General features: G+C 36.9%; 1 protein-coding gene across 2 annotated transcripts in view; it reads right to left on the bottom strand.

Annotated features, from left to right (window-relative positions):
• Positions 1 to 541: 541 nt before the first annotated feature.
• Positions 542 to 15987, bottom strand: part of LOC139140220 (serine/threonine-protein kinase tousled-like 2) — a 29472-nt gene continuing 14026 nt past the window's right edge. For both annotated transcript variants that reach the window (XM_070709312.1, XM_070709313.1), the window contains 10 exons: positions 14658 to 14794; positions 13470 to 13698; positions 12449 to 12628; positions 11361 to 11452; positions 10768 to 10857; positions 10157 to 10326; positions 7344 to 7485; positions 6881 to 6992; positions 6063 to 6170; positions 542 to 5302 (listed from right to left, as the gene is read on the bottom strand). In XM_070709312.1, the coding sequence (XP_070565413.1) occupies positions 5174 to 5302; positions 6063 to 6170; positions 6881 to 6992; positions 7344 to 7485; positions 10157 to 10326; positions 10768 to 10857; positions 11361 to 11452; positions 12449 to 12628; positions 13470 to 13698; positions 14658 to 14794 (1389 nt within the window). In that variant the 3' untranslated portion in view covers positions 542 to 5173. The remainder of the gene's footprint in view (positions 5303 to 6062; positions 6171 to 6880; positions 6993 to 7343; positions 7486 to 10156; positions 10327 to 10767; positions 10858 to 11360; positions 11453 to 12448; positions 12629 to 13469; positions 13699 to 14657; positions 14795 to 15987) is intronic.

The raw sequence follows: 15987 nt of genomic DNA, 5'->3' as shown, positions 1-15987 counted from the left end.
ATTCACGCATTTCCTGATGAAACGGGAGGGGGTGTCAGTTACTTGCCATTCGATGTACCCACTATTCTAGAACCTCTCATTAGTTCCATTACCATACATGTAAATGTTTTGGGGATATTGAAACATCAGAGTAGTTTCTGGACTCTCGGTACGCGCCCAGGGAACATCTACTGATGTGACAATGTGCGACTTCCCAAGCCGAGATGTAGCATTACAAAATTTACTTGTCCCATAATTTCATCTATCTACATAAACAACACACGGACCTATTTTGAGTTTGTGCATATAATTTAGTAGTCATTTTCAAAATAAAAGTTTGATTGCAAACAAACAAATAAACAAACCAACCTGTTATGGATGCTCAAGCCTGAAGTAACCATGCTTGTAGAATATTATTTTGTCTTCATTTCATAAAATTTTGACCAAGTTGACTGGGCAAAGCCTAGGTGAGCTAAACCAAAAACAGATGGGCATGTGTTGTGAAACATGCACACACAGTATAGATCTTTAATTTTAACACAGAATAACACGTCATCCCAAATTGGTATAAGAACTTGAATTTTAATTCAATGGAAAGAACTTGGTCTGGGTTCTTCTATACATCGAGAGCACATCAAACAAACTGATACAAGCTCCCAAAACAGAAATAGGTCTGTAACATCAATGAAAAGTTACATTTCTATATTACAGGTAATTTTCTCAGACTTTCAAATCTTGTACACATGGATACATTTGGCAACATGATTGTTACACATAGTACAGTCAGCTGGCTTATAAAAAAAAACGGGCAACATCTATGACAGGGTAGTTCAACTTTTTGAATCTCTCCTGCCTGTAGTACAGTTTTAAACATTGTATTTGTTTTTAATAATTGACCTCTTCCATTTTTAATGGAAAGAAAGGGATATCAATTCAAATATCTGTGTACAAAAAAACAAAATGCATGCGCACATTAGTAATTGGGTATTTTAATTTGAGCAAGTTATTTGAAATTGCAATTTGATCTAATATTAGGTCAATGGTAGCACACTGCAAAAATTTTGAACATGAATTTCATTTCCAGACCTAATTTCTTACACATCTGACCCGCCTGAAGGTCACTCTTATTGAGTTGAGGTTAACATTGCTACAGATGGCAGCTCCAAGAAAAAAATCTCACAGCTGGAATTCCTTGCAGGAACTGGCACTGCTCTTTGCATAGCTTAATGACACATGCTTAAAGCGCAGAGAAAAAAAGATGGATTTTACAAGAATTAAACACCTCAGAATGGACATTCCCAGAAAACTAGCTCGTTTGGTGAAAACATTTGCATATGAATTCATATTGGAATATTATTCTTTCTTCCAAATCATGAAGGGAACCATTTTAGAAATTATGAAAATCATCTGATAGGTAAGGTTGACATTGAACAATTGTGGGTAAAATTTACATGTAAACGAGCTTCAGAAATGACACGGGGTATTTACCACCTGGCTGGTGTCTGCTAACAGTCACTTAGCTTTCAAAATTCAGTTGTGGAGAAATGTTGTTTGACACTGAATGTGTGTACAGACCAATGTCAGCTGTGCATCTAACATCTAGCCTTATAAAATTCAGTTTACAATCATGTTTGATTTTGAAAGGTACAGCGTCTTCTCGCATAGCACAAACAAACATGTATAGATCTTAGTTTATTGAAAAGTCTTGACACAAATGACACTGCATATCCAGCAAATGGAATCTCCATCCTCACACTCTGCTCTTCATGGAACCAGCAAACATAGTTATATGCACGTGTAGAAAAACATACTTATACACAGAAAACAGTATGTCCTTTGCAATCTTTAAATTCAAACAAATGAACTTCAAAGCCAAGTATCTGCACAAAATAATGAAATTATACATTTGTTCCCGTGAAAGTTACTTTCCAACATGCTATGCTTTTTGTTACTTGCTAGCAACTCAAGTCACAGTATTTCAGTAACAGACAGTCATGACAAACATCAAACACTTTAAAAATGTCGGGCTTGGAGCTGTTTAAATCAAGGTGTTCACAATGGAATATGAAACAAACTATCACATTTGTTTTCAATTAAAGGGAGGCTGTCGTCGGAACTGCGCTGAAAGGTCGATAAGGACCCCTACCACCGACGTAAACACTGCATTCAAGGAACGTTGGTGATTGATGAAAGTTGAAACATGTTTGTCATAATGTATATCGTAAAATTTAAATGTTGCAGCTATGTTGACATAATGCATCTATACATAGTGCATGAAATACTAGTACATTGTCTGTACACAAGAAAGTCGCACATGCGCAGTTCTGATGACCGCTTCCCTTTAATTACTTCTAGGTAGTGTCTATGAACACCTTCAAGACAGCCTGAAAACCTTATCTGTATTACTGAGCATAGCCTTTGAGTAGGACTATACACTGAACATCACTTGGTAAGTGGATACCGCAGCCTAAAATATTAACCCATGGGAACAAGACAATAAATTACTTAAACCTGCCGCACATGAATGCCCTTCTGACTGTTCACAACAAGAATAATGTTCCATCTGTGTTCTGTGTTTTATTCTCAGATGGATAGTCTAGTAGTGAACATTTTAAAACAAAGTCTGTGAAAGGTGACTAGCACGTAAATGCAAGCATATAAATCTGACACCGTTCAAGTATCTAATGCATATTAAGAATCAAGCAGATAATATCGGAATAAAGTTTGGCAGCAGGTATGAAGTACATGACATTTTGCTGTAATGAAGCAATTTCATTGGGAACAAATGATGTGTACAATGGCAAGACAAGCTGTAGGATGAACTGATGTCTGGGTGGAGGAAAGATTAATGAATGGCACCATGCAGGTAACAGAGTTTGCTAATGATTTGCCTGGAGGTACAAAGCAGGTTTCAACTACAATGTACCGAGACAGACAAAATCTTATACCATCTATAATATTACAATTTTCATATTTCCTGTGTGAAGGGAAAAGTCAATGTCAGGATACTGTTTTCACCTACCCTTTCTTTCATTCCAATTCTCTATCAAATAATGGAGAGAATTCTACATCAAATTTCATTAAAATTCTTGAAAACGCTTGAGTTCTCTACATTACATCTGTTGCATGTTATTAAACTGCTTTCATGAATCTGGGGGATCATCTTTCCTGTACAATAGCCCTGCTGCAGATATAGAGAATGGGAAGGAATGTTCAAGTTGCCTGTCTGAGAGATTTCAGAATTAGATTGGCATCTTCAGGGACTGGGACAATAGTTCACTTTGTTGTAAGATACACGATATGATAATGTATGAAGGAGCATGGAAATGTGAAAGAAATGGATTTTCTGTGATCGAAGCTTATGTCCTTGACACCTGAAAAAACAATGGGTTAAACCCCTAGGTTCAAATGGAAAATGGGTACAAACAAGCCAATGTGTGCAAACACGCATAGAAATGCATATTCCAATATGCGCTTGTACACATGGGTTTGTAGAAAACTGTGCCCGCTTTCTATTCCAGAGTAGAACATTGATCAGTATCATTGGCAGAACTGCACACAAGCCTCTACGCAAAAGCCAAATGATTGGGCATACCATCAGGGGGGTTCAATCTGTAAATTTGTAAACTACTTGGAAAACAGTTACATGTACATTTAATTTAGAACCACTAAGAGTTTATCCCTGGAACACCAACTGCAAAGGGTTTTGTGTGTTGTTATACAGCCCCAGTCACAACATCTGCTTTCTGTGCTATCCTTCTAATTTATCCTACTTGGAAATAACGCTAAAGACGCGTTTTCCATGAGAGATGTGAAGCTGTAAAAAATTTCTTTTTTCATAAGTTTTTGATAATTTTTCTTAAAACTGCAGTGCATAATTACTTGATTTAAAACATTTCAGTTTGTGTGTTTTTCAAGACGTTCACATCAATTTGCAGTAGGTATGTACAATGGTGAACGTACAGTGGTGAGGCTGTGAAATTTCTGACGTGTCCAGATGTCGCGAACAGATGTACATACTGGGTTGATAACATCATCTTCAACTCTCACATACAATGGAAAAGAGCATGCATTCTAAATGTCACGGTAAGGGAAGATACGATAAGCAGGAATGCCATCATTTAAGCACGGTAATCCCAGTGTTTAATCACATGCTAGTTTTCTATAACTTAGATATATAGTCAATATAATATTTGGTTGGCACCTGCTAATTTCTTTTTGATTTCAGAATGATAATGTTGCATCTGTAGGTACAGCTCAGATTGGTAGCTCTAGTCATGCGGTCAAATTGATCACCTGCTGACCTCTGTGGGTGTAATTTGTGAATCCAGATTTAGACATTTGCTGGTTATGTCACTGGGACATGTGACACTTGTAATTGGTCGTCATATATTACAGCTGGATGAACCCAACACATGGTGCAGTAGCACACAGGAATAGCGTGATGTGTCTTTGCAATAAATAGAAGATAATTTATCTGATGCACAGATGCATTTCCTTGATGTTGGTTTGGCTGTGGTTTCATAGTTGGTGGTAAAGACTGGTTGGTTGGTTGTCCAGGGGGGTGTGTACTTACAACCCCCCTGACTTTGGTGATATGAATGATCAAGGTCAAGGAAGCTGGCCGTTCCATCCTTGGAAATGTATGAGATCCTTGGGTGGTAGACGTGTTTCATTTTTGGTAGCAGGAGACTCATTCGTCATTGGATGAGGAAGCATGTTTGATAATATGTATGTTGTCGCGTAATCCAGAACAATAAATCCGCTGGTTGATCCCAATGTAGCAGATTGTGTGTGGTAGTAGCAGTAATAGTGTTGTGATCCAGGTTGGAAGATGTGTGAAAATTCACTGATGCCAGGACAGAGATGTTTAGTGGTTTCTTGATGGCCAGAGTGATTGTACATCAAGTGGTCCACAATAGAGAAGTCTATGGGATGTACTGGGACATATGGAAATTCAGTGACTGCAACACAAGAGATGTCTGGTGGTTTCTTGAAGCGCCAATGTGCTTTTACATTTGTTGAGCAGTATGTACACGGTAGCATTTGAATTTGGGTGATCAAAAATGCAAAAAGCTGTATAAACAGAAGCTGATGCGTAATTCCCAGGCATTATTCACCTATTAGAATACATTGTTCTATTGGAGTTAAAGTCTCTACCAAGCTACAGTGGCTGAGATGGCTTCATCTACTGTTATGAGCTTGCACCGCTGCTTGATGGAGTTTTATTCCGGATTCCTGGCTGTAGGTATGCATCTTTGGCCAGAGTCAGAACGTCTGCTCTGTCGTCTTTCTTGTACACAAGACATCTTCTGATGAATTGCTGGTGGGGAAAAATATCAAAAAGTCCATCAGAATCCAGGCATTGGTGTTCACATCTCAAAAGTTCATGTTTCGTGAAGGGCACTGTTGTCATTTTGAATATAAAATATCGTCAAATTTTAAGTAATTTGTTATTCTAATGTCAAACTATGCATAAAGAGTTCAGAATTCTGTCATATTGGCACCGGGACTGTGTCATTTTTCACCAATTCCCTTTTTCTCCCTGATGCTATTTCACATCTGCCAACACTCTTTGATCAGATTTTTATTCTTGATTATGAAAGAAATGCTTTAAAAGGGCCAGTAGCAGTAGCTTTTGATTTTTTCACTGTATTTTTTTGTGTTCCAAGTGAAAATTCTTGTTCTACTCCCAAAGGATGTTAAAACATACTTGCAAACACAACATATATACATGTAGAGTGCACTGTAATCATTGAAATTTGAATTCTAGTCCAGACAGAATTCACTTGTCAATAACAGCAATGCAGTTGACAAATGTACAGGCCGAGTTGACAAGCTGAATACTGTGTATTCCAACATGCTTTGGGGAGTAAAACAAGAAACTGTAGTTGACATTGAAAGCAAATATAGTGAAAAATTTACCAAAAGTTACAGCTGTGATGGCCTTTCAAAGTTTCCTTCAAGAAAATTTAAACAAAAGTGTAAAACTTTGTTTTTGAGGTGTGTAATACCTGAAGAGACACAGAATCAAACAGGTTAGCCATACACCTTTTTGAAATAAGCAACCATTTCTTACTCACCTTAGCTTCAGTACTAACTACGGGTTTCGCTGGGAAGTCTACTGCAGTTGCTTTGAGTATTGTGTTCTGTTCTAAAATGCTAGCTTGAGATAAATTATTGCCAAACGGCTGCAAAGAAAGAAATAAAAGGATCACATCACTATATAGATACAGTTGTGTAATGACACCATTACATCATTTCAATAGATTGTACTTGATATTCACCAAACATAACCAGTTCACCCCAAATTTCCAGTAAACAGATCCACAATCATAGTTGATAACAATGACTTTGGGTCAAATAACCGTGGTAAAAGGGTTAAAGATACTGCAAATTTCTGAGATAAAAGTTGCAATCTTCTTTGATGATGTTCTAGTCTCTTTGCACCAGATGACAACATTGCTCACAATCAAAATATGACTTATCCCTGTGAAGGTAAAACAGTCTGTCTTTAATACACCACACAGCATAAAATGTATTTATATTTGAGGAGCTCATCATACCAGAGCTTCTTCAGTGCTATACGTAGAGATGGAATTAGCCCGTGAATTAATTGTGTACAACTTTCATAAAATTTACTGTTCTTCTGCCCTACCAATGTCAGTCCCTACGTCACGTCTCAAACAATAGACTGACAATTTCCAATGATGAGAAAATGACATGTAGCCCATTCAATTGAATCTCACTTTGTCTTCCTACTGTAAAAGTCCATTGGCCAAAGTCATTATAGAAGACCTAAATTGTAACCACAAAAATACCATCTCTAATTCTTGACATGATGGCTGATGAGAATAAATTCCATTCTGGGGAAGGCAAAAGGTGAATCTACACAACTAACCTTTTTGCCATAAAGGCATTGGTAAAAGATAATGCCCACAGACCAGACATCTACTTTTGAAGATATTTTGGGTGGAACTTTGCCAACTAGAAAACACTCTGGAGGTAAATACCTGTAAATCAGAACAGAAATCAGTCATGTTGTTTAGAAATATACAAAAGGAATGAATTGTGTAATTCTATCGATTTCACTGATATATCAACCCATGCAAAGATCGTCATCTCCTACAGACTTTTTCTAAACCTCTTTTTGTAAATCATCAAGCACATGTTGTATTCAGCACTAGATAGATCATCCCTTGGCTAAGTCATTATAGCCCCATCCCCCTCCTTTTCCATGGAAACTAGAAAAGAAAGCATCACTCCAGTGCTAAAGCATGGGCATTTCAGCACTGATTGGGTTTATAGACACAAACACAAGGTTCTGGCACAAAAGAATTGAAAATCATCAAGGAATAACTCACCAATATGTTCCAGCACCTTGTGAAGTAAGATCCATTCCACCTTCACTTGAATTGTAATTGTCGTCATCCATGATTTTAGATAATCCAAAATCTGTAATCTTTATCTCACCACTCACTGATCCTTTACCTAGTAGTATATTACCTGAGATAACACACATAGAAACATGGTTAAAGGTATCATCTTAGAATCTTCATGTGATCTTAACTAAATGGCTTCTTCAAACATCCTACATGTGGCAACACTGATATGACATCTGTGAGGATGATCAAAATATTTTATTATTTCCCAAAGTACAGGTAAATTTTTCCCCAACAATTCACCATATTTTACAACTCTAGTTGAACCCTGATCCTTGCAAGTTTATATTTCACCATAAGGTCAAGTTGGTTATAATTAATGAAGGACAAGATGTCCAACATGGTGCATTGTAACCAAATGTTGAACATTTAAATGCCTCTGAAAAGGGAGATACTGTAAGCATGATTATTACAGACTAAAGCTGCTATAACATACCAAGCCAAGTGGGTGAAAATACATATGGCTTTGGCTCAATACTACTTTTTTACTGACTTTGCAGATGGGGAAGTCGAAAGTGTCTGGCAGGAAAAGGGGTAGACAGATTGCTATACTATTATTGATCATTTTGAGAGTGTTCATTGATGTAATGCCATTCTCTTACATGGACCTATCTGCAACATATAACAAACCAGGTTCGATTGCATCGTTTGTCAAGCTAACTAATGGTTTCTGACAGGAAGAGGTTGACATATTCTTCAGAAAAACTGAGAGAAGCGTGATTCATCACACAATGCCATATATGGCCATTTTCCTGTTCCGATGCAATGACCTTTGACCTGGTAAAAGATACACACAGAAGACTTCATTCAACACGGCATGCTGGTAATATCTATCCTTTTCCTGCTAAGCAGTTTACATTTTACAAAAAACTTAAACCAAATTTAGTGAAAGGTATTCTCATATCACAAATGATCTTGCACATCAGCTATGTTCCATTTGATTTTATAAGACATCAGTTTAATGATCATAAACAATCTGAATATGGATGTTTTACCTGTTCATCCCAAATACACTGTAAACAGCTCCAAATTCGACACTGATAACAACAATGAGTTTTGGCCAAACCATGGTGGTGAAAAGATTATTTTGGACATATCAAAACCTGACAGGTAGTTCCTCTAAATGTGATTTTCTCATATTTTCAGAGATGTCATTGGCTCAGAAGATTATCCATAAAGTTCAAACTGGTTAAAACAAATTAAGTTTTTTAGCATACTATTTACTCAGTGAATTAAATATGGTGATTTACTAAGCAGCACAGCGTCAATGCAATTCTTTTTATTCCCAATAAATATATTTATAATCAAGCCATATAAACGATCAACATTGGCTTTCGGAACAACGAGGCTGATGATTAACCAGACCACACTGACATTTGCTTGTGAAACAGCATGGTTGATGATTAACCAGACATGACTGACATTTTCCTTTCGTCCTGAGTAAACAAGTAACAAAATGCTCTTAAATTACACCCATATGTCTCCCACCCATATGATCTACAACTCCTGACCCTGTCTTCTTCCCAAGTGTGGGTTCAACATGACAACTAAAATAAATGGATTCTGTTCAAAGAAGTGATATTTTTATTCCAACTATTATTGAAGAATAAAAACTACAGGATCATGGCTTCTGAGTTAGTTTACAAGGCCTTTACAATACAGAACATTTACTAACTTGAAGGTATTGATATAAAATTCATGGAAAGTTGGGGGTTTTTCATATTGGCACATGAAGGCGTGGCCAGTGACCATTTATTTATACTTGGAACTGTGGTTCAAATAAGCTGCTGTATTAGACAGAATTACAGTAGTTTGTGTAGAGTTGGGTAATACATGAGCTGAATGTACTAATAAATCATAAACACATCAGTGACACTGCCATGGTTGCAAGGGGAGGAAATCATGTGATCGCTGTCTCACAATTAGCTTTAACCTTTTCAAGTGATTTGTTGACTGCGTGGCAACAATGTGTCATGACTTTGTCAACGTGAAGCAATGTATCAGGCATTACATTAGACAGTGGAATTTGATGAAAACAAATACCACAGTTCCTTTTCTACATGCAATTGACATGAAAAGTATATTTATTTACTGTTGATAGTTCCAGGCAAAACTGTTATTTCTTCATGTTATTTTATAGGTACTATTAATGTAGTTTTATGGGTACAGCAACATATGTTAAAACTACTTACTAGTATTCTTAATCATCTATTTGTAAGTAAAATTTAGGAATGCAAGTTTAACATATACAATGCTATACGTTGATGACCTTATCCTGGTGAAATGATTTTTCCACACTATATTCCACCAGTAACTTGCAAATCACAAGTGATCCAAGAAGATAACCAGTTTCAACAACACATTACTTTGTGTATGTTATGTCTTAACAGAATACTGGAAATTGGTCTGATTGTCATGTCATTTTTTGTTTTTATAAGAATTAACATGTTATGATATTTGAAGCAAATTGAAGAAGAGATGGCTTTCATACTAAATGCCTTCAAAAAGTATTTCACCCCCCATTTCCCTCTCTGGATGTCTAACTTTACCATGGAAACCAATAAAATTGGTTCAAACCATGGTGATGAAGGGGTTTATGCCATGCAATGCCAATTGTTGATCCCGTAGTCTTTTACTTCCCTGATTTATTTACAATATTCTCACGTTTTTCACCCAAGACGATGCCAGAAAGGGTACCACAAAGGAGGTTTATTGAAGTGGTTTAACCAACTCACCTGGTTTGAGGTCATAATGTATTACAGGAGGTTTCCTTTCATTCAAGTATTTCAAGGCACTAACTGTCTGCATGATGATTGACCTAGCTTCCTTTTCAGGAACTATTTTGTTCTGCTTGAGATGGAAATCTAGATCATTACCATTACAGTACTCTAACACTGTACAAAATCTGTAACACACAACAAAAGGTAAACTTGTCATTGTTACACCACACAAAATTGCTGTTTTTTTCCCTATGCTTTGAACACTGTACGCACAGAAAATAACATGTAAGTCTGGAGATACTTGATACTGTACCTCAGCTAAGACAATTGGCTCACATGAAACACTTAACAATGATCTGTTTGCATGACCTTTGGTGACCTTATGGTCTGGTATCCTGACAGAATACAATTATTCAATATCTGGATTTCCATGTTTTGAAGCTGAAGAAAAATGTTTTGGTGACAAGATCAGTAACCCCCTTGAACTTATATACGATGCACATAATATACAACATTCCATGAGTACTCCCACGTGTATAGGTTACGGTACTCATGTCAAAGACAATATATGTTGTTATCTCAAGTATGAATTAACGTGAAATAGAAACATGCCAAATGGTACTTACGAGTTACTATCAATCTCAAAGACATCATATAACTTGACAATCCTTGGATGATCTAATGTCTTATGTATGTTATATTCTCTTAGTGCATGTCTACATAAAGGAATAAAAAAGAAACATCACATAGAGTTAGGAAGGGATGGGAATAAAGAAAAGTTACTCTGAGAGAGGTTGGCAAACATACTTTACAACTCTATTTATCACATGATAAAGTGGCAATTATTGTAAAACCAACCTTGAATTTATTTCCCTAGATCTAGATCTGCCACGAATACTGTGATATCGTTTGACATGAAAAAGCAGTATACAGTAATCAGAAATGTTTCAAGGAAGTGATCAAGAGCACTCGACTTGGTGAAAACCAACTTAGTGGGAAATGTTGCAGAAGTTTGGATGAATGATTTCATCTATCTTTGATCCATTAACCATCGTTTTCTGCACACGCAGAACTCGAGCAGAAAAAATCTGATGATCATTGTTGCCTACAGTCACTGAGGAGTATTGAATATCTTCTTGTTTTGTCACAGTCATTTGCAGAGCAAGTGATGGAAAAACTTGTTTGCCTAAAGCTGTTTAATACTATCATGAATACTCACTTGATATAATTTGCTTTCTTGTCTTCTTTCCAATCCTTATTGAGTTGATGGACTTTGCAAGCAACGTACCTTTGTTCTTTTAAATCAAACCCCTGAGAAATTGACATCAAATGGAATAATTTGTCAACATAAAGGTGATATTTGTCATTCAAATTACAACTGTCACTAGGGATAATAATTGTTGAGGCTCTGGTCACAGTATCACAATTGCAGCTTTGTTCTGTCTCACATAATGGAGCAATGTTTTTTTCAAGGGCTGTACCTTGGAAAGCTTTAATGGAGTTCCCAGTCATATTACCAGGGTTCTTCTTAGAATATCAGAGCCATCATGTCAGGGGACAAGAGAAATGGCATAGGGCTTCCAAAGCATTTACATATCTCCTAAAATCTTAGCAAATAACTGGTATGGGCTGCACTCACTTTTAAGTCTTTTAAAACTTATGTGGTATTAAATGCTTAAAAAATGGGTATACTATTTGACATAAGTGATCCAACCAAAGGTAACTTTTTTGAAAACACTATTGTTGTACCTTATATTAAGGGCCAGTAGCTGTAACATTAAATTGTTTTTAATGTCAACAACAGTTTCTTGTTCTACTCCCTGAAGCATGTTGAGATACACAGTATTCAGCTTGTCAACTAAGCTTGTACATGTGTAGATTGCATCATTATTGTTGACAATTGAACTCTGGTTTGGACTATAACAGTGCATTTTACATGTATAGATGCTGTGTCGACAATCTTAATAGTAGGAGTGAGTTTCAGCATGTTCTGGGGAGTAGAACAAGAAAATATTGTTGACATAAAAAATAGTAAAATATAATCATCAAAAGTTACAGCTACTGTCCTTTTAATTGTACTTTCTAACTAGTCCATGACAAAGTTTTAACAATCCTCTCAACACAGTCTGTGCGTGTAATGCATGATAGTTATGTTGAGATTATTGATACACAAGTGGCTGTGATATCAATGACAGGCTATACACTTTATGTTTGGAACACTGACACAGAAGCATGGACACTGGGTCACTATTCAGACAAGGTTGCCTACAATGCCTGGTATGTGTCCAATTCCATGACAACACTCACCTTATGTACTTCACTAAATCCCCCCTTTCCTAGTAAATGTAATAGTAGATAGCGTTCATTTAGCACTGGATGATCTTTGAATCTAGACTGGTCTTCATTGTGTATTCTCTTCAACTCTCGTATATGCAAGTTTCGTTCTCTTTCTAATTTTTCCAATTCCATTTGAAGATCTTGCTCCTCCTGTTGAGAATTGAAAGACAGCAAATCAAGAAACTATCTGTGGGGAAAACAGTTGCCAATAACAACCTTTATCTTGCCAAGTTCATAAGTTACCATCACGTCAAGTTTGTTACAGCCAGTGAGGCAAAACGGGTCCAGCACGTTGCATATTAACAAAAATTTAAATACTTGATGGCCCTTGAATACCTAGATACTTTGATATGAATTTTAGTGACAATATCTGCTACAACATACCATGCCAAATAGGTGAAATAGACATAGATTTGGCTAGATATTGCTTTTTACTACTTTGGCACTTGGGGAAGTGATACTATCAGGCAAGATTTGGGATAAACATGTTCTTGGTACGGGAAAGCATCACTTCAAAGACACCTGTATCCCTAAGCCTGCTAAACCTGTCATAGACCTTCCTGTTCAGTCAGTGAAAAGCAGTATTGAGTCAAAACCCATTCTCATCAACTTGGCATGTATCATATACAAGAATGTAGCATACTTGTGCTCAGCTTGACAGAACACTAAAACTCCATCTGTACCTAGAAAGCGTCACTGGCTTTGGCAGGCTATTACTTATCAAAATCACTGAATTTCACTGACATAGCATAATGATTGTTCCTGAATGCCATTTTCTTGACACCCTGAAAATCAAAACAATGTCCACTAACTTGCTAGTATTAGGGTTACATCTGACAAGATGAATAACCCCTTAAGTAAGTGACCAGCAATCTAAATGACAAATGCCTTTCATGGCATATGTTCTAATCTATATAAGATACTGTGAAGCTACTCAATTGAAAAAGTCAACACATGTTATACAATGGTGATCTAAGGAGGAATATCTTACCTTTTTAAGGGCTGAAGCTCTAAGTTTTAGAATTTCCTCTTGTTCAAAGTATTCTTGTAATGTTAGTGCTGGTGGTTGTGGTTTGAGAAAGCCATCCTCACTTCCATTGGCTCTTAGCTTCCCGCTCTTGCTACTCGACGTCTGTGATGAAGTACTAGGTTTTCTCTTGAGTAATAGTTTGCGATGCCTTTCCAATTCTTCTCTTTCTGCAGCAATTGACTCTTGTTGCCTGGCGGGGGGTGGGGGGGTGAGGGAGAGAGATAAATCAATGGTAATATTCCATGAGAAGTTAATGAGAATATGTGCACGTCTCTAATGTCTCATTTAGGATTTATCGATATGTAGTACTATATACAGGAATGTAAATTGTCCAGCACTCATCATTGGAATTGTTAACTATCTGAAAACATTCTTCTCTTTGCTACTTATAGGGACAAAGTCCGCCATTTTTCATGACTTTTGTTTGATACGAGATACTACTTATATTGTTAGACATGTTGAAAGATACTGAATAAATGGGTGACATGCATATATTTGACCCCGGTTTTAAACAAATTGGATGAAACCATGGCGAAAATGAATTAATGGTCATGACCATTAATTCATTTTAGGGTTTGTTTCATGTATCGTGTCTAAAACCGGGGTCAAATATACGCATGGTCACCCATTCATTCAGTATCTTTCAACATGTCAAACAATATAAGTAGTATCTCGTATCAAACAAAATTCATGAAAAATTGCCGACTATGTCCCTTTATTTTACAACTACTTGTGTTGTGATCATTTATCCACAGAGTAAATGATCTGAAAAAAACACCATGCCAACACAGTTCAGCAATGATTCTTCTTTCTGTGATATATCATGTCGAGAGATGCAAGACACACTGGCACCCGTATACAAATTGAAAATAAGACAGATTTCAAAGGAGTTGGTAACATGTTGAGACTGACTCTGAGAGTCTTGCGATGAAATCCTCAGTTTCCTATGTAGATGTATTCATATATGCAAATTACTCATAACCAGCATTCTTTGAGTATGTGAATCAACGAATGATGCATCACTATTGACGAAGAATATTCATTGGACTGAAGGCATGCGATATCTGGAATGCTGATGGTGATGATACTGTACCAATGTCAATAATTAAGAACTCTCACTCATAGTGTTGATGAAACTGCTGTGCTTACTTCATGAGATCGGTGAAGGCAAAACCATCTTGCCAACTTTCTACGAATGAGGCTCCCTGCCTCTGAGTTGTAAATTGACCTAATCGAAGTCGATTCTCCATGCTACGCTGTCGGATCTCCTTCTTCTCTTGTAACGACTGCAGAAAACACATATGGACAGCACGTTGATATCTAGTCACAACCGCATAACAGTTTTGTATCATGAATTATAAACAAAACACTGTCTTCTTCTAAATTCATTGAATTTCAAGAATATAGATGGGACACACAGGTATGACAGCTATCCCTGGCACCTAATTCCAAATATGCAACTGAATTCAGATGGCAAAAGATAACTCTTTTATCTACAACCATGACACTTTGTAATTGCTACGTTGACTGAAATACAGAGAGACTGATATTCAGTCGACCTGCAGATCAAACCACGTCCTACAATAGCGTTGATCGCGATTTCGGGTTTGTTACGAAATATAGCTGCATGTGCGCGACTTTCGGACAAATAAGCTGAAATTCGGACAAATTTTGTCGTTGTATGCACGGCTGTTGTTGCAGCTTGTAGTCTCGGTCATCAATTCATACGAATAAGTGTGACACTAAATAGCCATTCTAACAGTCGCAGGTTTTATTTTCGTCATTTATGCGGAAAATGCGGGCAAATGTTTATTTATGCATATTAATGAGAGAGAACAATGACGTCATTTGCAATCAGCGCTATTTCCCTTCAATGTGGAATGTCATCACTTCAGTGCCCATAAATACACTATTTGTACACATATTTAGTTGCGGTTCTTATTTCAAAATTACAATAAATATTGAAAATTGCGTTTCTACTTGAAACTTGTAATAGTTTTGCAGAAAAAGAGGTGATCAATAAGCCTTGCCAGAAGAGAATTAAATTTTAAAATATCGATGAAAGTAAATTAATCACCACCTCTTTAGCACTTAATATGCACACATTTATCTGAACTTTTGGTGTTGCTTTTCAAATTAGACAAACAGAGTGATGTATCAGGAAATTCACTGACATTTAGAGACTTGCATTTCTGCAGCCATAATCATTAACCCTTTTCCTGCCGAGCGCCCTTGTCCGTTATTCTCCCAAGTCAGTAGAAAACCGCCCCATAATATGTGCCTGCAAAAGATTGGCTCTCCTGCATGTTATCCTGCCAGCCATTTTGGCAGAAATCGCCCATTTTCAGGGTAGTTTTAGCCGTACTTATACGTGTTAGACTTCGATAATTTCTACATGCCCGTAGACAGGGAAGGAGCTCAAGGGTTGCTGCAGAAAAAAATTGAGGTCACCGGCTTTGTTTGCCCCTGGGAGTGCGTC

The sequence above is a fragment of the Ptychodera flava genome, chromosome 9, assembly GCF_041260155.1.
Source record: "Ptychodera flava strain L36383 chromosome 9, AS_Pfla_20210202, whole genome shotgun sequence".
Classification (NCBI taxonomy): Eukaryota; Metazoa; Hemichordata; class Enteropneusta; family Ptychoderidae; genus Ptychodera; species Ptychodera flava.
This window is presented reverse-complemented; position numbering and strand designations above follow the sequence as displayed.